Consider the following 25,623-nt stretch of genomic DNA (forward strand, 5'->3'; position numbering starts at 1 on the left):
CTATCCAGTTTCTCTGGTATTATGTTGATTTGTGATGTGTCTCTTTCTTTGTTGTTTAATTTCATTAATATTTCATAGGCTATGTCTTGTCTTCTATCTGTTTCTTCTATTTAATTAATAACAGAAGAAATATATTTTGTATATTTCTTCTGTTTCCTTTGTATGTTTTTGAAGGAGTGATTTGTATGCCATTTGTTTTTCTTTTTAACATTTTATTTTTTTCCAAGTACTTCAGAGGCTCCTTTATGGATGATCTTTATTAAAGTTTTTCATTCTTCTTTTTATATCTTCACTGATTTGGGCTTCTTTTAGGTAATCTGTTAATCATGATATAGCATTGTAATGCTTTCTTCTTATAATAGATATACTTTGTATACATGTTCTTTTTTTTTTTAATTTATTCCTTTCTCTATTTTGCTAGTATTTCTATTTTATAGACTACTAAGTAATGATCTGAAAAAATTTCACTTCCCCTGCAAACATGTACATCTCTCACTTGTGGAGCTAGTTTCTGATTAGTAATGATATAATTAATTATAGATCTTGTTCCTCTGCCATTCCAAGTATATTTATTTATGTTCTTTTTTTGAAAACAAGTATTGGTTATTTTAAAATTATTGAAAGTACTGAAGTCTAATAGTTCTTGACAATTGTTATTCATGCAAGTCATATTATAGGTTGCAATTGCAAGATGATGTCTCTTGTTCCCATTGTATATTTTACGCTATTACTTTTATTTATTTCATGCCCTATTTTTATGCTCTATCTTCTATTTACTTTATCTTCTTTTACTTTATTTTACCTGCTTTATTTACTTTACTTTCTCTTTATACCCTATTCTTACTTTACTCTTTACCTAAATTACTACTGGTTACCTAATTTCTAATACCTTGGGAACCTTGGAAAATTTATTTAATGTTACGACTGCACCACCACCACCACCAAGATTTCCTTTTATGGGTATTAAATATAATTAAGATTACCTGCAGTATCTATCTCAAGAGTTATTGACAGTCATGGCTACTCTTATTTAAATTTGCACACAGGTTCACGTTTTATTTAGAAACAGTGCATTGGATCAAGGATCAGTGAATACACATTCTTTAACATAACAAACATTTATTAAACTAGGATGCAATAATACAGTTTAATGAATGAATTGGCTCTTCAAAATTTTTAAACTAAGAATTAAAATCTCATACCTCCAACATGAATAAAATCTCATACATTGTGCATACATAAAAAAAAAAAACATGCAACAATATTATCATATACTTCAAACAACAAGTTTCTCATATTTAATTACACCAATTTTCCTTAACCTCTTAGCCCGAAACAATCAATCATAATTTAACTTTATAAGTGTTCTGTCGAATATTATACACTGTATGCTTAAGCAACAAGTTTAATATCAAAATTAATATCTAAATTAATACCAATATTTCTTTTACCTAAGATGAAAAGCTCAATGGCTATTTTTTTTTTTTTTCCTGGCGAAGTTGATAAATTAAGGGGATAAAAATCCCTTATTGTTTTTCAGCCAGTATGCGAAACTCTAAGATTGAAAACTACGATCTAAGCGTTTCATGCCGACGAACTATCGGCGAATCCAAGCGTACGTGACCACTTGGTAGTACCACACCAAGGCAACTCAGTGCAAAGGTGGAGCAAGATCCCTCACTACTCTTGATATTTTCTCATAATGTAGCTCCTAGGAGATGTAATACTGCTTTACATTATGAGGAGAGGTCACTACCCAGACCGGTTTCAACCTTTTTTGAGGTCTCATCAGTGAGTAGCTAGACCTAGATGATATCAAAGTTTAAGTGAAAAGAACTTACATACCTTCGTAGTTTTCAATCTTAGAGTTTTGCATACTGGCTGAAAAACAATAAGGGATTTTTATCCCCTTAATATATTTCTTTTACCTCTTAGTCCAGAACATATAACCACACATTAACTTTGGAATTGTCCCACCAAATATCAGTCAATCTTCCGAAATCTTAAACATACACATAAAGGTTGTACTCACAGTTCTTCTCTTGAGACATATATCTGAACTGGCTCTTTCATCTCTTATCTGGTTCCACTGACTTTTCCATCCTGGGCCTCAACATTCGTGCAGGCTTCCTTTTCTTTAGCTCTGTCAAAATCGTCTTGGAAGATTTTCAGGGATTGGAGCATATTTCACTGATACTGCCTTTTCGTCCTGGGCCTTAACATCTGTCCTGGCTTCTTTCCTTTAGCGCTGTTGCATCGTGAAGAATTCCCAGGACTTGATGCATATTACAGTTCGACTTCTTCTTAGACATTTCCCTACTTCTCTTCGGACATCCAACGGACCCACGATGCTGGATTCTCAGACACTACGAGAGGAGACTGCATTTCCTTCTGCGTTTCTGCATACCTGCTTCCTTCCTCGCTTCTGCCTCTGCAGACCGGCATACTGCCGTTGCATCACTGCATACTGCCTCTGCCTACTACATACTGGATCTGCTGCCTCTGGATACCTCGATAAAAAGCCCCTGAATCTTTTCTTGATCCTTTCTTATACTTCCTCTTGCAGTCTCTGGATTAAGGTTTGAGAACCCCTAACATTCTCGTGCAAAAGGGGGATGTGACCTTCAGAGTTGTTGATTACTTTTGTTTCCCCCGGAACACACAAAAACAATCTTATTCACTACACGCAGGAGATCCTTAGTTGTTCGCTGCCTGTTGTTGCTCTGTCTGTGAGACATGCATTAGGTTAAGCTTCGAACAATTGAAGGCACTTTACATTTTACAAACAAAGCTTCTAAGCTCTTTCTTTGAAATTGGAACCACTTAAAAATGACAGGCTACTTTCTAAGGCATTGTTCTTGAAATATATAGTTTAACGTTCCTACCATTTCAATACATACTTGCATGGTTTTTCAAATCACAAAAATTATTATAACTACAGTTAATATAAACCTTATATACAAAATTCATAATAACAGTGTTAAATTATAATTATCTTTCTATGTACAATATTTGTGATCTCTATAAAAGTCAATGCAAAGTTAAGAAAAAATTTCCTACTGCATCGAATTTTACACAATTATATTGCAAGTTATATTCACACAGTTATATGGAGATAAACAAATGCAACTATGATCCTATTTAATTTCTAAATTAAATAGGATCTATTGTTACTTTCTTTTTTCTATTAAGCATTTTTTGGGATGAAGAATCTACAGGTTCTGTATTACATTGTAAAATCTCTTGTGATGAAAAATAGAAATATTTTTCACCTATATCGATTTTACACGGGCCATAAAATACATATAATTGGAAATGTATGTAACCTATTGAAATATAATAAATTTTGTAATATAATGTTAGAATAACTGAATGTAGAACCACAAGCAATTGTAATTTAAAAGATCAGACAGGATTAGGCTAGTAAACTGAAGATCAACAACAGTCTCAAAGGTCACCGGATTATATGAGGTTTGACGCCAAAACCTGATGTAAGCGTGGGTGATAAGGGCACTTCCAGTAAATCCGAAAAGTTTTGGAGAGAAAGCCAAGGGACAGCAAATGATATAAAAGGTGGAGATTGAGGGGAAAAAGCACTCTCTCTCTCTCTATTTTTTGTTCCTGTGGCAAGCTTTTCTAGGAGGCGAAGAGTCGGGGTCCTGCGAGCACTAATTCTAGATATCTGGGGAGTTCGCTCGCAGAAGAGACTGTATTTCAAGATATCCTTCTGTAAAATTCTTCAATGAATGTACTGATCCACATGCGTGCTGACTTGATGCAGCAGAACCAGTTCCTGACATCGCCAAAGAAAGATAAGTTTGCAAGACGACAACCGTTGGATAGTGCCCGATAACAGCAGTGGTGCAAGATTAAGAAAGGAGCCTGACTATTAAATTATTTAAGGAATTTACAACGTATACTGGAACATTAATTAAAAGAAACTTTAATAAATACCTTCTCTATTTCGGCAATGTCACATTGCCATTTTCATGAAAACATACAACAATGACACGTGCATGCAGGCACTACAAAAAGCAAATGAAGCAGAAGAGAGAAAACTACTGTTGTTCCTAGAGTCCTAAAGGTGTCCCCTAGTGGACTATATTGGGTTGTCTTGGCTGTTGGGCTGAAGTTCTCAAGATGCAAGCTTCCCAAATTTGGGACAGTCTCATGCACCTAAATTTGTTGAGGTTTCGAAAGTTTTTTAGAGCTGAGGCTGATTCCATGAACAATCTTTCATATTTTAATTTGCTACAGTGTATTAATGTGACTTTCTTCCAACGTATTCTGTGGTGGGTATCCAGAGCATAGTCTGCAAGCCCCGAGTGGCAGTACTGGTGAAACCGCATGTAGTCTTTGTGTTCCGAAATCCTGACATTTGCTGTCCTGCCTCTTTGGCCAGAGTAGGACAGTTTACAGTTGCAAGGGTTCTGGCATACCACAGGTAGGTCTAGAGGAAATGGTTGGTCTTTGGTGGAGCGGATAAGGGATGCCAAATTTTTATATGGTTTGTAACAAGAAGTCAGGTCATATTTTTTAAAGATTTTGGTTATTTTTTCAGAGGTGCCCCGGATATAGGGAATGGTGATGGATTTAGTGTAATCTTTGTTATGAAGGGGGAGGAGAATTGTGGTTAACTGGTTTTAATATTTTTTGGATTTTTGGGGGTTGTAACCATTGGCTAAGAAAGTGTTAAGGATGTATTTTAGTTTAGTGGTTAGGTCATTGTCATCTGAACAGATTAACTTTGCCCTGTTATATAGTGTTTTTATAACCCCATATTGTTGTGAGAGGGGGGGGGATTGCTGGTGAATGCATCTGCCTGTATGGGTGGGTTTTCTGTAAACAGAGAAAACCAAGGATCCATCAAGCTGGCAAGTGATTAGCGTGTCTAGGAAAGGGAGACTGTTGTTTTCCTCTTTTTCCAAGGTGAACTGGATTCTGAGGTGTTGGTTGTTTAAGTGTGTTAAGAAGGAATGGAGTATATCTGAGCATTGTGGCCAAATAGCGAACACATCATCAACATAGCAAACACAAACAGTGGATTTTTGTGGGGCTGAGTTTAAGGCTTTCTCTTCAAAAGTCTCCATAAAGAAGTTGGCCAGGGATGGGGAGAGTGGTGAACCCATGGCTGTCCCCTCTATCTGTAGAATTTTCCTTGCCAAACGAAATAGCCTAAGTTCATTGTTAATTGAAATAGGGCTGAGGAAATTAAGGTTTCCTTAAGTGGGACAGCCATGGACTCAGCCCACTTCAAAGCCAGTATAGAAAACCTTTCATTCCAACAAACTGACCATAATATCAGTATGTTGGAATGAAAGGTTTTCTATACTGGCTTTGAAGTGGGCTGAGTTTTTTTATGTGTGATGGTGTATTGCCAGTATGGTGTGTGAGCACTTTAGCTAAATGTTTGGCTAATTTGTATGTGGGGAGAATCAATGCCATCCACTATAGGAACGTAATGGCATATTTTGTTTATGTTTTTTTGGAAGTCCATATATTCTGGGGAGGGGGTCTAGAGTTATAAAGTTTTAATTTGTTGGTAACTTCCACAGGCCAAGAAGTGACCTTCTTAAAGAGCCTTTGGTGTGTTCTAATTTGGGAACTAAATTCTGTGTGATGGTACAGCATTCCCTCTTTTTCTGGGAGTTCAAGGTACCATCTAGACCCCCCCCAATTTTATCTGGGCTCCGGAACCAGCATAGGCTGAAGAATCAGACTTATGGCTGGGTCAGTATTCCTGACTGTAATCCGTGTGTCCTCGGACCGGTTTGCCTGCTTGCGGGATGAAAAACACCAGATAAACTGGTGGAAAAAACCCTGCTGTCCACGCCCAAGACCAGCTAACTTGACTATGGCTGAGGAAGATCCTTGAGCTCCTCACGTCCTTGACGGGAATCGAACCTTGGACACTCCTTCCCCAGGCACATGGTTGCGAAGCACAAAGCCACTAGGCTAACCGCACAGACATTTGGGAGCTGGTGGGATTATACTCAATAGGGAGGTAGGTAGCCCGATCTAACAATAAAGCATTGAGCTTACCTGTGTAGTCAGTTTGGTTGAGAACTACAGTGGCATTTCCCTTATCTGCTTTGGTGATTACTATTTCTTTGTTTTTCTTCATTTCTTGCAGAGCTTTATATTCTCCTTTGGATAGGTTGGTTTTTGGTGGTCTTGCTTTGGTGAGAACACTGGCTACATCCAGTCTGATATTGTTGGCGATAAGGTTTGGAATTTGCAGATACCACATTCTATCTGAATCATTATTTCTTCGGCCGTTATTTTTCGCAACCTTCCAAACCATATCACCAACAATATCAGACTGGATGTAGCCAGTGTTCTCACCAAAGCAAGACCACCAAAAACCAACCTATCCAAAGGAGAATATAAAGCTCTGCAAGAAATGAAGAAAAACAAAGAAATAGTAATCACCAAAGCAGATAAGGGAAATGCCACCGTGGCTCTCAACCAAACCAACTACACAGGTAAGCTTAATGCATAATTGTTAGATCAGGCTACTGCCTCCCTATTGAGTATAATCCCATCAGCTCCCAAATTAGAACACTCCAAAGGCTCCTTAAGAAGTTCACTTCTTGGCCTGTGGAAGTTACCAACAAACTAAAACCTTATAACTCTAGACCCCCCCTCCCCGAACATATGGACTTCCAAAAATACATAAACAAAATGTGTCATTACATCCCATACTGAATGGCATTGATTCCCCCACATACAAATTAGCCAAACATTTAGCCAAAGTGCTCACACACTATACTGGCAATACAGCATCACATTATGAATAGGGAGGAGACGTCAAAGCTCAGCCCACTTCAAAGCCAATATAGAAAACCTCTCACTCCAATATACTGACATAATGGTCAGTTTTGACATCTCCTCCCTATTCACAAATGTCCCACTTAAGGAAACCTTAGAGCTCATCCAAGCCAAATTTCCTCCTGATATCTCAGCCCTATTTCAGTTCACAATGAACTCAGGCTATTTCGTTTGGCATGGAAAATTCTACATACAGATAGAGGCGGGACAGCCATGAGTTCACCACGCTCCCCATCTCTGGCCAACTTCTTTATGGAGACTTTTGAAGAGAAAGCCTTAAACTCAGCCCCACAAAAATCCACTGTTTGGCTTTGCTATATTGATGATGTGTTCGCTATTTGGCCACATTGCTCAGATACACTCCATTCCTTCTTAACACACTTAAACAACCAACACCCCAGAATCCAGTTCACCTTGAAAAAGAGGAAAACAACAGTCTCCATTTCCTAGACACTCTAATCACTTGCCAGCCTGATGGATCCTTGGTTTTCTCTGTTCACAGAAAACCCACCCATACAGGGAGATACATTCACCAGCAATCCCTTCCCCCTCACAACAATATGGGGTTATGAAAACACTATATAACAGGGCAAAGTTAATCTGTTCAGATGACAATGCCCTAACCATTGAACTAAACCACATCCTTAACCCTTTCTTAGCCAATGGTTACAACCCCCAAAAAATATTAAAATCAGTTAACCACAATCTCCCTCCCCCCCCCTTCATAACAAAAATCACACCAAATCCATCACCATTCCCTATATCCGGGGCACCTCTGAAAAAATAACCAAAATCTTTAAAAAATATGACCTGACTTCTTGTTACAAACCATATAAAAATTTGGCATCCCTTATCCGCTCCACCAAAGACCAACCATTTCCCCTAGACCTACCTGTGGTATGCCAGAACCCTTGCAACTGTAAACTGCCCTACTTTGGCCAGATAGGCAGGACAGCAAATGTCAGGATTTCGGAACACAAAGACTACATGCAGTTTCACCAGTACTGCCACTCGGGGCTTGCAGACTATGCTCTGGATACCCGCCACAGAATATGTTGTGAGAAAGCCACGTTAATACACCACAGCAAATTTAACTATGAAAGATTGTTCATGGAATCAGCCTCAGCTCTAAAATACTTTCCAAACCTCAAACAAATTTGTGTGCATGGGACTGCCCCAAATTTGGGAAGCTTGCATCTTGAGAACTTCAGCCCAACAGCCAAGATAACCCAATATAGTCCACTAGGGGGTATCTTTAGGACTCTAGGAATAACAGTAGTTTTCTCTCTTCTGTTTCATTTGCTTTTTGTAATGCCTGCGTTCACGTGTCGTTGTATGTTCTCATGAAGATGACAGTGTGACATTGCCGAAATATAGGAGGTATTTATTAATGTTTCTTTTAATTAATATTCCAGTATACGTTGTAATTCCTTAAATAATTTAATGGTCATGTGTTACCAACGTATAAGCCTATCTACAAGAATTAAGAAAGGCGCCAGCGGAATTCACCCTTAATCCTTTTGGATCCAGGACTGTACATGATATAGTGAGCTTGTAAGTAAATTGCTTTATGTTAATAGCGTAGATTGTGTGTGTGTGTGTGTGTATATACAGACGATAGATGTTGATTCTGTTTAACTAATGGCATAATGTGTTGAAGAGGTCAAAAAGCCGAACGTGAGTTTGAATGTGCTTAAAAGAGTACTGTAGACTTGAATAGTGCTTATGTTATATAATGCTTAGAACAATTATAGTATAGTTTTGCCTTATATTATTTGTAATGAGAGTAAGGTTATGTGTGCTAAAATCCATCCATGTATCAAATAAGTTGAGTGCAAATAATTTCTTTGTCTAATGCTTTAAGTGAATTGTTTTAATGAATGTGTGGAGAATCAGGCACATGATATGTCCTATTTCCTTTGTATATTAATTGTCTTAGAATAAACATGTTTGGATTTGTTAATAGCTTGCCTGATCTTTGTTAGCCAATGCACTGTCTCATAAAAACACATCGAACCTGTGTGACCTGAGTAAAGTAACTTTCACGACCGAGTAATTCAGAGTTGCTTGAGATAAAATTTATTTAAGAGTTATTATACGTGCTTAGCTAAATTATTCTCCTGTATGTAAAGGAAAGATAGAAAATTATTTTACACAATCCTTAATGGCACAGTTGTTAACAAAAATAAATTTTTAAGGATTAATACATTTGAATTATAGCAACATAGATTAAATATTTGGCCCCACTCAGAGGCTTTTCCTCAGTCTACGATACTAGCACGTGTGAGAGCATACTTCATGGTATTAAAAAAAGGGGGGGGGGGGAGTGAAGCTAAGTAGATTACGAAAAGACTAAAGTCAAATAATAGTATTATACATGAGTTAGAGATTAGAGCATATAGGCATTTTGTACAAGCTCAAGCAATCATGAAAAAATAGAAGTAAGAAGTAACGTCATAAACAATATAATAAACTATAAATTACAAATTACCAAATATTACAACATAGGTGAACTGGAATGCAATGAATTGTGATATGCTTTGATGGACCCACATCCAGGCTATTGTGCACACATTTGGTGGAGATGTGGAAATGATTTCAAGGATTCAGAGGCTAAACTAAAATGGTTATTTTCTTTTGGAATGCTCTTTATGATGACAGACTGAAAGTTTAAATTAAACTTGCCAAAAAATTATATTTTTGTTTAATCCTTTATCCAAGTGTATGCAAAGAAAGTTTATTCATGAAGTATGTTCACAACTGGGTTACTTCTGTATGGAGAATGACATCACATTAATTGTCTTGGTATCTCAAAATGCAATGCACATATCCTTATGGGTATGTATAATGCTATGATTATGGGAAGGGCCACTACCCATCATGGAGATGTCTATATAATAATAATGTTTCATTTTTAATTTCTATTTAAAAATAATGTTTCATTTTTAATTTCTATTTAAAAATAATATAATTTCATTATATTTTGAAATATAATAATCTATTTAAATTCATATTTATAATATTTGTTTACTAGCCAGTGGCAGAATCAGTTTTAGATATGTATGCTGAAGATGCACCTACTCAGTTATGGAAGATAATATTACTATCTGGTATGTCTTCTTATAAAATAGGTAAGTATATATCAAAGTTAATGATAACATGTGTCTGCAAATTAAAACTTATAAATAGAATTTGCATTTAGGTAATTTATGCACAAGTTAGCTATACCTACTGATTTCAAAAATGGTATCCATTTTTGGATTATGTAAGGATTTTTTACAAACTTGAAAAATATATAGTAATGTATAAGAGGTGTTTTTTTTTCCTTCTAATATTTATTTATTTTAACCTAATGACCAAATAAGCATTACATTATAAAATTATGATTTTTTTCTTTTTTTTTTTCTTTTAAATGTTGAGGCCATATACAAGAGGTTGGTTGATCAACCTATAGGATCTTGATTTTGATAAGGTTAAAGCTGTTCAGAGGTTAATTAATGCTTTAAGTCAAAGAGAGCTCTTAGCTTTTTGGAAGCTGAGGAGACAATGGTCATAATATGTTTATGCTAGGAGAGGCTTGATGTCAGGGTAATTTCAAGAAGAGAAATCTCATTTTGTTTAGAGACTTCAGTGTTGTCAAAAGTTAATACTAGACTATGTTTTGCTAGCATTTGAAATTGATGAGATTATCTGAACACTACTGAAGGATGGCTTGTAAATCAGAATAGAGGAACATGCAGTCGATGTTCTGTAAGTTGTGGTAATTTATGTACTGAAAGGTTTGTCAACTGTAAAGGAGGGGTTCAATGTACTGTCATCAACAAAACTGCATATTGGATTGGCATGGAGAGGATGGGTGAGAGAGCAGAATCTTCTGGAACACTGGCATTAGTTGCATAGTTAGAGAATAGGAATCCACTATCACATGCTATGTGCATCCAGTCAGAAAGCTGTAACCCAATTGCAGAATTTTTTTTATTTTTATTTATTATGTTGTGCCCATACACAAAAGGTTGGTTGATCAACCAATAGTACATTAGCACCGTGTATGAGTAGTGGGTTGGGAGAGGTGGAACTTATTTACATTTGATTTAAATGACTGTAAATTATGTTCCTTGGGAAACTGTTCCACAGTGCAGCAGTTGCAGGGATGGAGGAGGAGGAAAAAAAACTTGTTCTGTTTGTTTCTAGGTATACTGTGAAGGGATGTTGAGCAGCAGCTGCATGTGTTCCAACAAGCTTAGTACTGAGCAGAGGAATTATTGATGTTATTTCAGATGAGCATTTCCCATGGAAATATTTGTAGAATATACATATTTCAGAAACCAAACGTCTATGTGAAAGTGGGTGGAGAGAGTTGGTAAGAGATGGGTCATTAATAAGTCTAATTGCTCTCCTCTGTATTGAGTCAAGCATTTTGAGGGAGCTTTTAGGGGCCCCACCCCCATATGTGGGAACAGTATTCAATAACTGGGCAGATTTGTGATTTGTATAATGTTAACAGCTGTTCAGGGGTGAAGGTAACGTTTTAAGCGAAAGAGCAATCCTAGTTTTTTTGAAGCTGAGGATGCAATGGTTGTGATGTGTTTATGCCAGGAGAAGTTTGATGTGAGGATAATTCCAAGAGAGATCTCAAACTGTCTGGAAATTTGGGTATCATCAAAAAAGATACTGGGAAAATGATTCTTTTTTATGGGAAATAGGAGAGAACTGGGTTTTATTAGCATTGAAATTGATGAGGTTATCCGAACCCCATTGTTGGATGGCTTGGTAAACCTTATCAAATTTCATTTGATAAGGTTTATCAAATGAAAGCAAGGAGTGTAATGTGCTGTCATCTGAAAAATTGTGTATTGGGTTGGAGGTCAGTTGCAACCACTTGGCATCCAGCTTGAGTCGAGTGCAACCACTTGACATCCACCAGACTTTCATGATATTTGCCCAGAGATAGGTGACACATGAGCAGATCTCCTATTGATCAGCAGTGGCAGAATCCATACTGGTGGTCATTTATTAGTTGGGTACCTTCCTTCTAATGTAAGAGTTAGGTATTGGTGGGTTTTTTTTTTTTTTCATTACTTGACAAAGGATTGAAATGAGAGAGATTGGGATGAGAACTTGATGGTAATGATTTGTCACCCTTCTTGGGAATGGGCTGAACATAGGCCATTTCCATGCTGTGTAATAGATATCAGTGGATTCAGAAAGCATAAACAGTGATGTAGGACAGGAATCAGTTCTGGCATGCAAAGGTTCAGGACAATCGGCGAAATTTCATTAGGACCTGGAAACTTCTTAGTATCTAGTTCAGACAGTATTCTTCTAATCTCTCCTTGTAAAAGAAAGAATTGAGAGTATTGAGCATTTAGAATGGTTGGGGGGACATTTGCCAGGATCAGTTATTGGCTATTGCATGCATTGGAGGAAAAGTATAAAGCCAGGAGATTGATTTTTTTCTGTGGGTGATGATACAATAGAGCCATTTGGGTGGGATTCATCTTGGGAAAAAACTTATGATGAATTGCATTGACAAGAGACTAAAAGACTTGACTGCCATTTGGACAAGATGAAACTTTCTTGCTTTTTTTTGCTTTTTCAAAGTTTTTAGAAGTATTGATAGTTTTCTTGCTGCAGTTTCAGGCTCAGGTATAAGCACTAAAGAAAGGTGGATTTCTCAATGAAAGCCAGTAATGTTGTGTTATTCTTGATTTTTCATTTGTACCATCTAAGCACATCTTTTGGAGAACCAAGGCTTAGATAGGAGATGGTGATTTAGACTAGTGTGGGGAATGTACAATATTTTTCCATGCGAGTGAAGATTACTTCGGTGATGCGATCAGTGCATATGTTTGGGTTGGAAGGCTAATAATAAGAATAGTCCAACCACAGAAATGAGGCATAGAAGTAATGAAGGTCATCCTGCTAGGCATTGCTATAATGCCAGATAACTACTCTTGATTGACAATGGCTGTGTGAGTATTGTTCCATAGGAGAGGACACTAGCACCTAGATTGTGGTCTGACCTAGGAAACATACAATGTTCACACTGCACTCAGAAGGGTCACTATTGAGGGAGAGATCTAGGATATTTGGGAGTAGGAATGTGAACAATTTGTGTGAAGTTGTTAGTGATGGCAACTGTTTTAGCATCTCTGCTTGGTATGTGCACTTGGAAGAGAGCCAGATGGCATTGTGGACATTAAAATCTCTTAGGAAGAGATTTTAATGAGCTTAGGACACTAGCACCTAGATTGTGGTCTGAATTACCTAGGAAACATACAATGTTCACACTGCACTCAGAAGAGTCACTAGCGAGAGAGAGAAAGAGAGATCTAGGGTGTTTGGAAGTAGGAATGCGAACAATATGTGTGAGGTTGTTAGTGATGGCAACTGTTTCAGCACATCTGCTTGGTTTGTGCACTTGGAAGAGAGCCAGATGGCATTGTGAACATTAAAATCTCTTAGGAAGATAATTTCACTGCTAGGAAAGTGGGAATGCAGAAAAATCAACATTTAAGGAGAGAAAATCAAAGAATTCAGAATGGCATTGAGAGAGCTTGTGAGTGGTGCTTGTGGGGAGAGGGTTAAGATTTGGGTTTCATCAAGGAAAAGTAGGTGGTATTTTGCAGACTGGAATTTTGCAAACACCATTAAGGTTGGAGTTGAGACCACATATATTTGTGAAGTGAAATGGGTCAATATACAGTACGTGTATATTGGTTTCCATGGTGGCTAACAGTATCATTTGATTTCTGTAGTAACTTTCCTTTTTTGTAATCAGTGATCAACTGTCATCAACATTTTGGCATTTTTCTTCTAGTTGTTTTCATAGTTGATGGTCTTATTCTCTCCGAGCAAAGGTTAGGTTGGACTGAGTTCGTATGAATGATTGCAGATAATTCCCTTTAAGTTGTGTACTGCTGCTATTAAATTTGATGGGCTCGTTGGTATGTTTCAGGTCACTTTCATGAGGTGCAACATACGAAGGAGAATGCAACTTCAATCCTAGAAAAATCATCAGGTGCACTTTTTCATCCTTAATTTATTTGTAGACCTGAAAAAGTGCACCTGACGATTTTTCTAGGATTGAAGTTGCATTCTCCTGCTAACTTAATAATATCATCATTTAATGATTCATTCATTTCTCTGTGAAAATTGAGGTGACTGCATTGAACTTTTTTTATTCTTGACCTCAGTTGAGTCTTATACTATTGAAACGATGTGGTCAGTTTGTTGGTGTTGTCAAGAGAAGAGGACATTTATGCTGCAGTGTTGATCATCAAGCAGTTTGAACTTGGCTTCCTGTGATCTAATTTTGCAGAAGAAAGTTTCATCAATAGTGTGTTGAGCTGCTAAACAAAAAAAAGTCTGCACCTGCAACACTTCATATCAGTATTGATTTTGTTGGTGTTCAACTGCGCTGTGCTCGATTCTGTGTAATGATTTTTTCCATTTGATTCTGCATAATGGAAAAAAACTATTATGCTTTACCTTACCTCAAAAATATACAAATTTAAAAGATTTTTTTTTTTTAGAATCAGTAGCAGAATTTAAAAACTGACCTGATATTAATAAAAATTAGAGAGGCCTAATTCTTAGTCCTCCCACCCAACACAGCTAAGGCTGGCCAACAGTGCCAATAGAGAGTGCCTCTAATGGAAAAGATTAGACTGAAAGCCTCCTTTCAGTCTAATCTTTTCCACTTATCATTTGTGCAAATTTGTGTGTTTTTGCAATTTAATAGTGTTTCTGTGACTGAGATGGGATATCAGAATAATTAAACATGTTTAATTATTTACATGTGTTGTATTTATTCCATTAAACCCCATAATGAGTTCAGCATGTAAGTTTAAATAGCTGAGTGTTCAAGAGATGTGCTCCTGAACTAACATCTATTTTATTATCTCTACACTATATTATACTTAGCGCATCCTTTATCAAGTCCACATATATAGAAATGTGATGTGTTTACTCAAGCTGTCAGCCTCTTGCTCTCATTTCATTGTTGTCTATAGTAATAGAGCAGATCATCAACAGTCAACCTCTTCAACACCTGCAGAACCAACACCTAATTAACCACCAATGTGGATTTTGCTAATCAAGATACACAATAGATCTTGCCTGCCTCATCCATCTCTGATGCCATACATATGCCATGGAAAGGTTTAGAGAAACCTGTGCTATTGCACTCGACATATCCGAGGCATTGGATAGGGTTTAGCATCAAGTGCTTCTCAACAAATTGCCAACTACTTATGGTTTTCCTCCCCTCCTTTTGTCAGTTTGGTCTCAGCAAACTGGCAGTTTTCTCATTTCTGTTGCAGCAAACTGCTAAGAAGATTTGCTAAGAAGCAAATTGCCCAAATCTGGTAGTTTGCCTCTCGAAAAATTTTGATTTCTTACTAGGCATTCACTGCATTTAATAGTGGAGTGTTTCTCAATCTGGCTTCAGATTTTTTGTTATTAATGCAGGTGTTCCTTGGGGCTCTGTTATTTCACCCATCCTCTTTCTTGTATACATAAACAATCCTCTTTTGCTGACCTTGCATCCCATCCACAGTTTTTTTGATGATGACTCTCTCTCCACTCATTCTACCCATATGACAAATCTTGTAGCAAACATGTCATTTATAGTATCTTCAAGATCATTTACAGTATGTGACCTAAACACTGATCTCCATACCATCCTTTAGCAACACAATAACAGGGGATTCATCCTCAGTACCTCTAAAACACAGTTTGTATTTTTTCCTCCTATAAAGATTAGCTCTTCTCTCTTCGAGTTTGATAATGCTCAGCTTAATTCTCAAGTCCAGATCTCCCCTCTAAACTGACTCTTACTACTAGCTTTTCCTGGCACAATCATCCTCATCTTCCAAAAACTTGGAAGCTGAGGATGCTGCTTACTCTGTATAAATCTCAAATCCATCTAACATTAGAATACTACTCTCACATTTGGGGTGGTGGTGCACCTAAATTCTCTCTAAAAATTCTTGGTGATTCAGAAGAGAGTGGTTCAGTTGATTAACTGCCCTTCTCTTGTATCTCTCAGCCACTGTCTCATAAATAGTCAATTTATGTATTATGTGTTTTAGATATTTTCAGGTGCTCTTCAGTAGAAGTGACATCCATCATTTCCCTCTCTTCATTTCTGCTAAACCTACAGTTTAGCAGAAATGGGGAGGAACACATTGAACTGCTGCCTGAACCTGCCTACTTCTAGTCATCTTTCATTCATCAACTTAGCTCTGTGGATTAGCCTTTCCCCATAAAGTATTCTCCAAGGACTAGAACCTTCAACTCTTTAAAAAGAATATCGATAGATTTTTCTACTCTTGATCCCACCTTATATATTGCAGTTATCTTCTGTGGATCCTGTGGCCTCTTATGCTTTTTTATATCACACCTACATAAGTGATATAAATATATATATATAAGTATGAAAGTCAGGTTTTATTCTTATAATTTGTCAGTGTTTTTTTTTTTTTTTTTGTTATTGTTTGTTTTTAAATGAGTGTTTTGATATTTTTCTTATGCAATGTACCAGTTTTTATATTTTATTTTATTTTACACATGCGCACTGGTAATCTGCCATTCATGCTAACCTTCCAATCATATCTAGCATCTTTTATATCATGTTGAAATCATCTTTGCTTTCAACATCAACAACCTCAGCACAATACTCTAGAAGAGAGTGCAAGAATCAAATCTTCAAGATTATATTATAACGTGATTTTGAAATTTTTTGAACATATTTTTAACTGCGACATCCTTTTTCGAATCAGAATCTTTACTGTTACAAACACACACACACAAAAAAAAAATTACACACAAAATTAAAATTGTGCTTCTCACATCTTCTTATGTATGCATTTTATTGAATGTTTGTATAAGTAATGATAATTGGGAAAGTAATACTATAAAAATAAGATCAAATTTTTATTTAACAGTATTATATATAATAAGAATTGGTTTCTAAATATTTTATTTTATTTTCATGTCAGAAAAGGCTATTGTGCTTTTGAAAAGAAGAATAACAAGTAAGAAAAAGTAAGCACTACTTATAAAATAATTTAATTGAAAATGCTAATGATATCTCAGCTAAATATGTATTAGTTTCAGTTATTTAGAATGAAAGTGCTTATTTCCCTCATCCAAAATCCCCAACTGCTATCCAAGCCTTTGTTCTCCGCCACATGTGCAAAGGAAGTTCAATAGGAGAACTCAACTTTTCAAGAATGGAACATTGTTTCACCAGCCTAAATTACAACTTGCAAGTGAAAAAAAAAAAAAAAATATATATATATATATATATATATATATATATATATATATATATTTTAAAGGACCAAATATAGAAAATTTACCTCCTGTTCAAACATTAGTCAAGCCTTCTGGTTCCTTGCCAGGACCATTGAGTGCAACTTCTGCTCTTCCTTTTGCATCTCTCTCTCTCTCTCTCTTTCCCAAATATAAAGAAGACCTACTGCCATCATTCTTCTCCTCCAACTCCTGCATAGACGGTCTCTCGAGAAATCACTTTCTGCATTACCAACAAGAACAACTTGTCTAGTCTTTTATCAGAAAGAAATCAGAATCCTGAATAACTTGGATATCAACAAATCATCTTTTGGTCCTGATAGTATTCTTCCTGTTATGCTAAATTGTGTCACCTATGCAAATTATCATATTAATCTAGAAATCTAGATTTGGTTCAACAGCATGGAAGCAAACCTATATTCAGTCATTAAAAAAAAAAAAGAAAATTATTTAAATTCAACCAACAAACTATCATCCACTTACTTTCAGTCCACTTATAATCATTGAGAAGGAGGGTCAACAAACAGCCACCCTCTTCATACCAAGAGGTTCACCGGTTAATTAGTGATCACCGTTATGTATTCTTTCACTCAAGCTCCCCACCAGATCTCCAGATCATCTCACCACTCACACATGACATTTCTAGAGAATATGGTCAGGTACAGAAGCCTGCTCACCAAAATACTGTCTTGTGATTTGTCTTCCACCCTATTCAATTTGGTTGCCAGCTTCCTTTCTGATCATTCACTATATGTTATGCTAGATGTCCCACCTTCATATATTTCCTCTAATGCTGCAGTACTCCAGGACTTTATAATTTCATCTATTCTTTTCCTCCTATAGATCAGTGACTTATGATCTTTTCTCACCGACCTCAGACACTATCCATAGTAGTTTTGTTAATGGCGGTACACTCTGTCGCTCTTCTTCATTTGACAGACCTTGTAGTTCAAAATCATTCTTTGAATGATTGGGAACTATTGAACTATTCTTTAACCTAAAACCAGCACCTTAAACTAAAATCTCATAGCTTTTCTTCAGTGGGATAAGGATAACCTTGTGAACTTTCATGCTACCAAAGCACAGTTCTATTTCTCACACTTCACTTTTGCACTTCACTTGATCACACTTCACTTTCCCTTACTTTTGATAATACCTATTTCAAACATAATCAGATTTCTCTTCTTGAGCTGACTTATGCCTCTATCCTTTTCTGGCATGACTTCTTTATTTAGCTCACAAAGAACTAGATATACTATTCTGTTTAAGACATGGCTTCTCCATCTGATTGGGGAGTACTGCTCGCACATTTGGTATGGTGCACCTAAATCTCCATAAGAATGCAGATACTATCCAGAAGAGGGTAGTTTGATTAATTTAGGGCCTTCTCACAGATTTGCTCTCATGGACTTTCTGCCTTTTTTTTTTTGGTGAGCACCCTCATGAAAAATTCCCCCCCCCCTCACACACACACATACTTTCAACTTACCAAATCAAATTTTCTTCTGGTTTGCTCTTTCTACCTCATTTCTTTGGGATAGCCTCTACTCTGTCTTCCCCAAAGACTACAGTCATCAGTTGTTCAAGAAACATCTTCACTGATTTCTTCTTAATATCTTGTCGCCACATGCACACACACACACACACACCTGTGTGGGGGCAGGAGAAAGGTAGTAAAACCATAGCACAACAGTGTGTTAAGGTTTTGCAAACTCTCTTGTCTCCACATTGTTAGGCTCAGTGGTCTGTCACACCAAGTAACTTGACTTCTTTTAAATCCCAGACCTGATACTGTTTGTGATTATTATTATTTTCTTGACCTCCATGTAGTCAAAGAATTCATCATGGGAAGTCAAAATCAGTCACTACAAAGTCTGTCGTACCACTCCATAAACTCTTCTGCTGTTTGTGCTTTCATCACCCTCTCAGGCAATGCATTCCATGTTCCTACAACTCTCTGTATAAAAAACTTACTGTTTACTCTTTTACTCATTATTTCCTTTTGTAACTTCCAATGGATGGCTTCTTGTCCTTGTTCCTTCCTCTCATTCTAAGATATGGAAAATCCCCAAGTGTTAATCTAATACTAACCCTTCAACAGCTTAAATAGAGCCTCTGTAACTCAGTCGGTTTAGATGAAGCCCTTTGGTCAAAAAGACCTGGATTCAATTCTGTCCATGACGTGAGGAACCTTTAGCTGGTTTCTTTCAAAGCAAGGTGAGTTAGCCAGTCTCATATGGAAGTAGGGAATTCTTTTTTGCCCTGAAACTCGAGTGTTTTCATTCTCCAGAACAGGCAAACCGGCCCCATGAACACACATAGATTACAGTCAGGAATACTTACGACCCAGCCATAGGCTTGATTCATCAGCTATGCCAGTCCCAAGCCCAAATAAAAATGGGGGGGATTGAGATGGTGCCATACCTCCCTGTAAAAAGGAAGTCACGGCCGTCATATTATCACATGTAATAAATAAAAAACAGCTTAAGTATCTCAACAGTATCCCCTCCTTTGTCTCCTGTTCACCAAACTCTGCAGTCTGCATGCCCTCAGTCTATCCTCATGGTCAATATTGTACAGCCCCAAGGTCAATTCATTATCTTCAAATCCCAATGATTAGATCTGAGCACAGCAATCCAGATGTGGTCTGACAAAAGCTTTATGCAGTGGGATGGGACCATCTCCCTTTCATCCCTCAGGATCAAGCTTCACATCATCTTCAGACAATTGAATATGATAGGACAGTTAATCCGATTTGCATTGATTGTTATGGCTTTAAATTTCATGCATTCTTCTGGTCAGTTTGCCTGTTTTTTTCTCATTTGATTAATAATGGTTCTTCGTGTTCTAAATGGGATTTGAACCCAGATCTTTCCAACCAAAGAGCATCCTCTGTATACTAACTGAGTTATGGAGGCTCCTAGTTTTATGTATATATCTATATATACATTACATGATTGCTTCCCCTTTGGGAAACTTATTTATTTTCCTTCTCTTTCCTCTTGTGATGTAGACACTCTCAATGACAAGAAGAATTCTTGGGATGAGACAAAGGCGAAGATGATCCAGATGCAAATGACCAAGATTGTAGCTTTTGTGTGTGTGTGTGTGTGTGGAATTGTCTTTATGAGGACAGATTGATCTGTGGGTTACAGAAATTTGTTGATTGGTGGGAAAGGAGAAGAAGAAGAATATTGTAGACGTATAGTTACTAAAAAGAGTTTTAGATTGATACAGAGGAAATTTTTTCAGTACCTGACTATTTGGGTATGAGGCAGAACAAGGGTCATCCTTGGAAATTGAGTAATGGCATAAGTAAGAGTAAGGAAATTGAGTGAAGAGCAGATATTTTGCTTATGGGTGAGTGGAAAGGATTAATTAGTCATTTGTGTCTTATTGGTGAATGAGTTCAAAGAGGCATACGATAGGTATTGTGCAAATAATAGTCATTGCTTGATGAAATGTTTAATGGGCTTCATGCAACAGGTTTTCAGATTCCATGGTATGACGTATGCCTGTATAATAATAAGAATAATAACCTTATTGAAAAATACTCATCCATGCCTTGACACTGACATTCCTATTAGTTTAGTTAAACGATCAGGCTTGATACATTCTTGATACATGAAAAAATGTATTTACATTCTTCTTAAAGAGCTGTAGGTTGAAATTGTTGGGAAACACATAATGAGAAAGGCTGTTCCAGTCCAGAGGACAGAGGTAGATGGAATAAATGAGAAAGAAGAGAAGCAGTTTTGATGAGTTTATAGTTGTACAATAAAGGGATGTTGGACAGCAGCTGCTCTTATTTTAACAGGCCTAACAGCAAGTGGTAGAATGATGTTTGCTAAATCAGTGGAGTTTTCAAGTGAATGGTAGATCATCCACTTGAAACCAAAGCTCTTTACATGACAATAAATTTAATAAATTCTGAAATATGCATTTTGCCTTTATTTATATTTCTTATATGATCACATTAAGTGTCAATAACAGCAAGAGTCCAATGTTGAGCAGAAAGCACATGTTTTGGCTTAACGGTATTTGTAAAAATGTAACAGCTAGTTTTGCTTGGTGTAGTAATAATGTACAGTAAAAGAATTTCCATCCTTATACTTAAAATACCACTATTTGTAATGCATGGTCTGTACAATATATTTGTCTCACATTCTAATGATTATTTATGAGCGTTTCAACCAAAGGATCATTATTTTAATTCTTGTTGAGGCATCAGCCACAAAATCCTTAAAGATACCTATAATTAACTAAAGTATCTCATGTCACTGCTTTTCCTTTGAAAAGATTTGGGTTTAAATCTCATCTGAACACAAGGAATATTTTCTAGATGGGATTTGAATTCCCCCCCACCAGGGCTTTCTTACTCATCTTATCATAAGTTAACTTGCTGTATTATAAAGTTAACTGGTCTTATACAGAGATGGAAGCTTCCTCCTCTCTCTTCAGCAAAACAAACATACCAGCCATTAGGGGAGAGAGGGGGAGGCAACCAAGAGAGAGAGAGAGCGATAGATCAAATATTCCATAGCTTAGCAATGAGGTGATGTGATATTTGTCAAAACCTGGATTTGAATTTCTGAGGAATATTTGTAAATGCCTCAGTTGAAGTTACGTTAGCTGGTCTCATGCAGTTTTTTCTCCTGAAAACTTGAGTATTTCATCCATTTAACTTACATAATTACAGCTGGAGCACATAAGACTATGAAAGTCAGTATTTGCCTTTTAAAGTCATCACTCTAAATGGGAAAGAAGTGTACAATTTCTGTGTGCAAAATCATTTTAAGATGTTCTGTAGAGTCGGTATTATCTTGCATATCTCCTTTATCTTATAATATACCTTGTAATCTACCTTATAATGTAGCATATTCTATATACCAGATATAGAATATATACTACATTATAAAATATATGACATAGTCATTCCCCAATTAATTTTTAATTATAGCTTTTTAAATTATTTATGGTTATTTACTTATGATTACTTATCTCTAAAAATAAGTATTTGTGATTTTAATTGTATTTAAATTTAAAACATCTTGAACCAAATAAATTTTGTTACATTTTTGCATTTCTTTTCTAACTCTGATTTAAAACAAAACTTGTATTTCTTTTATCATTTTCACTGACAGTCCTCTGAGTCCAGCTAGCACTGCTGCAGATACCATAGCTATTGTTGATTTGCTTCTGAGAAAAGGAAATACAGAAACTGCTCAAAACATGTTTCTTGCTTTAGCAAAGGTAAATTTGTTTGCAAAAGTCACATGTTCATTCTAGTATCTTTTCTATATTTTGTTAATGGCATTATTCTCTATATAGTCTTATATTTTCCATGCTGATTATTATATTCATGAACATATACTGTACATGAATATTGAGTAACAGATATTAGGCACACCACACAATTACTGTTTCAAGTGTGCTTATTCTCCACAACTATTATTAGAGACTTTTTTAAGATTTTTCCAGGAAAGTTTTCTTTATATTTTCATATCAAATCAAATTTTCATATAATTTAGGCTGCACTCTAATCTAGTCATTTTTTAATAACTTTTTTCTCCTAAGGTAACTTTTTTAAAAAAACTATTGTTTTCATCATCATTTCCTGATATGTACCCTTAAGTTTGCATTATTATAAATTCCTGTAAGCTATTTAAAATAAAGAGCCAATAGACTTCATTTCGACGATGTAAACATTATTTCAATTAAGGGGATATTAAATCCCACATTGTTTCAAAACCGAATAAGAAACTCAAAGATCGGAATCAAAGAGTTTCATGCTGAATATAGTAAATATAAAAGTATCAGCGACTACCAGCGTAAGCTAAAGCACGTAGTCCAAGTATGTAGTACAAACTAGGGCAACTCGTAGCAAAGGTGGAGAAAGTTCTGATCGCTATTCTTAGTATTTTCCATAATGTAAAACCCATCTCCTAGGAGATGTATGATGTTATAAATTTGGTGGGAGGTTACTACCCAGACCGGTTTCGATCTTTATTGAGATCTCGTCAGTGAGTAGCTAGACCAAAATAATACTAAGGGTGTAGCAAAAAGAACTTATATACTCTGCTATACGAGTTGTTAAAAAGGTGCACTCATAAATTATTTAAAATAAAGAGCCAATAGGCTTCATTTCGGCGATGCAATCGATTTAAATTAAGGGAATTTAATATCCCCTTAATTTAAATAAAATTCCTGTAAGCAATTTTTTTTCCCAATAATGCTGTTATTTACTAATATAATATTGGAATTTTAGTCTTCTAAGATAATATTAACTACATCAGTCCACACAGATCTTGGTATCCTCTGAGTCTTGCCATCCCCTCCTGGCATCAAACACCTGTTTTTCTAACCTTTCCTCCCAGTTCCTTTTAATTATCTTTCTAATGTCAAGTCATTTTCCAATATACATTTATAATATGATTCTGCCACTGATACCATTTCTTCACCCTTTTAATTTTTCTCACTACTGTTATATTTGTGTGTCTTTATTCTTTGATCAACTGTCATTATAATTTTAATCCAAAAACATGTTTGAACACTGTCTTGTATATTGCTAGTAATAGTAGTGTTTTGGTTAATTTCTCTCTTATTCCATATAAATTTGTTCACCTGGCTTTCCATCATACTAACTATGCTTATTCTGTTACTATTTTCATATTTAATTTTCCATTTTTCTTAGAGATCATGCCTAAATAGCTGAAATGTTTACTTGGTCTATAGATTTTCCATTGAGAATGTAGTTGATGTCTCTTCTGTATGATTGCCTATTTTCATAATTTTTTTTTATTGCTGATTTTAATTTTGTTATAGTCTTTATTAAATTTATTTCAAGAGTCCTGAATGCTGGTACTGGATTTATTTAGACTATTAAATTATTTAGATGATAAATAACAGTAGTTGAGGAAATGTGTGAGAAGACTGTGTGCTTCATTTTACATCAAACTGTCTTTCCTGTACATCATAGAATTCTAGTTACAAGTATTACAAGTTAGTAGTTAGAATTTGATTAGAAGTTAAAAATAACATTGAATTCTTACTACTAACTTAATATATAGAGCAGTACGTAGCAAGCTATGTACTGCTCTGCATATTGTCCTATTTACATGATATAATTTTATCATTTTGATTAGTTTTTCTTTTGTGCCTTGTTGTATGTTTTTTCCAGATCTTAAATACAGATCCCTGTTTTATTCCCATGATTTCTCAGATATTCTTCTTAAGTAACAAATCTTATTCTGACAATTCCTCTATTTTTCTGATTTTTTGGTAGCCTTCAGAACAATTTGCTGACTTCATAATATTTGTCTTCTGTATTCCTTATGACTTTCGTTTAGTTCCTTATACACATAATTTTGCATAATTTTGTTTTTTCCATTTTTCTCTGTATTATCAAAGGCAGATGCTGACTCACTTCCTTGGAATTTTCAATATAATTTTTTCTTTTTTTTCAGGACTTCTTGAGTTCACCATAAGTCTGATTTTTCTGTTCTCACCGACAACTTCACCACTTCCCTTCCTGGTTGGAGTAATCAATGTTTTCTTAGATTTTGCTATTGTTTCTCTTAAAGTTTAGGTTAAATACTAGCAAAATCTCCTCTTGTTTATAGTCTTTCACTTTTTTCCTAATATATGTGTATTTTTTTATGGCTCACTTCTGATAGTTGTGTTCATATTTTAGTTCTTTTTTATTTTATAATCAGTGTCCAGATATCGCTATGAACAACTGTTGGATTCTGATTATGTAGAGATTAAAGTAATTATTATTTGCTTCAGAATCCAACATGATCTTCTATCACAAAGACTAGACTTGTAAATATTATTTAATGTAAACAATTTATTTTACAATTTAATATTCATAACTACTTTAATTTTTTCTAATATTTAATTAATTATTCAAAGATATATGTATTAATGAAAAGACTGTGTTAAATATTATTAATCTATTTTAATTATTATATGTTAATATTATAAGAACTTGTATTTGATAATTTAACTGCGCATTATTTGAAATGTAAATATTCTCTATTTATTCCTGTTTGTAGAAGTTTAGTGTTATGCAATAGCTCAATTTTATTATATTTTGTTTTGTTGTCATAGAAACTTATGTTAGATAGCGAGCACGTTTTTGGAACACCACATGAGAAGGTTTATTGAAAAGAGTTTTAGAAAGAAATCACGTGAACAATTTAGGCAGGAAGAACGGATATAAAAAGTGAGGAACGCTGGAAAAGAAAGAGCATTAAGAGAGAAAAAGGAGAGAATTGGCATTAGGTTGGAATCGGAGCATTCGGGAATCACAGTGCGATAATAGCGAGTCGGCAAGTCACTCAAGCAGCTAATAAAGTCTACTAGTCGAGAGGTGGTTAGCTAATAAATTGTAGAATAACAATTATAGCTATGGAAGACAGCTTAGTGACTATTAAATAGACCAGCAATACTTGAATTGAGATTTAATTT

The 25,623-nt window shown here is 35.6% G+C and overlaps 1 protein-coding gene across 5 annotated transcripts in view; it reads left to right on the forward strand.

Annotated features, from left to right (window-relative positions):
* The window catches only part of LOC150109341 (BLOC-2 complex member HPS3), a 386,547-nt gene that overhangs the window by 175,962 nt on the left and 184,962 nt on the right, over nucleotides 1-25,623 (forward strand). For all 5 annotated transcript variants that reach the window (XM_090407481.1, XM_090407512.1, XM_090407505.1 and 2 more), the window contains exons 11-13: nucleotides 9,866-9,962; nucleotides 16,836-16,881; nucleotides 22,296-22,404. In XM_090407481.1, coding sequence (XP_090263607.1) covers nucleotides 9,866-9,962; nucleotides 16,836-16,881; nucleotides 22,296-22,404 — 252 coding nt within the window. The remainder of the gene's footprint in view (nucleotides 1-9,865; nucleotides 9,963-16,835; nucleotides 16,882-22,295; nucleotides 22,405-25,623) is intronic.

This window comes from Typopeltis vanoorti, chromosome 2 (genome assembly GCF_054136105.1).
Source record: "Typopeltis vanoorti isolate ZY-2024b chromosome 2, IOZ_Tvanoo_1.0, whole genome shotgun sequence".
Classification (NCBI taxonomy): Eukaryota; Metazoa; Arthropoda; class Arachnida; order Uropygi; family Thelyphonidae; genus Typopeltis; species Typopeltis vanoorti.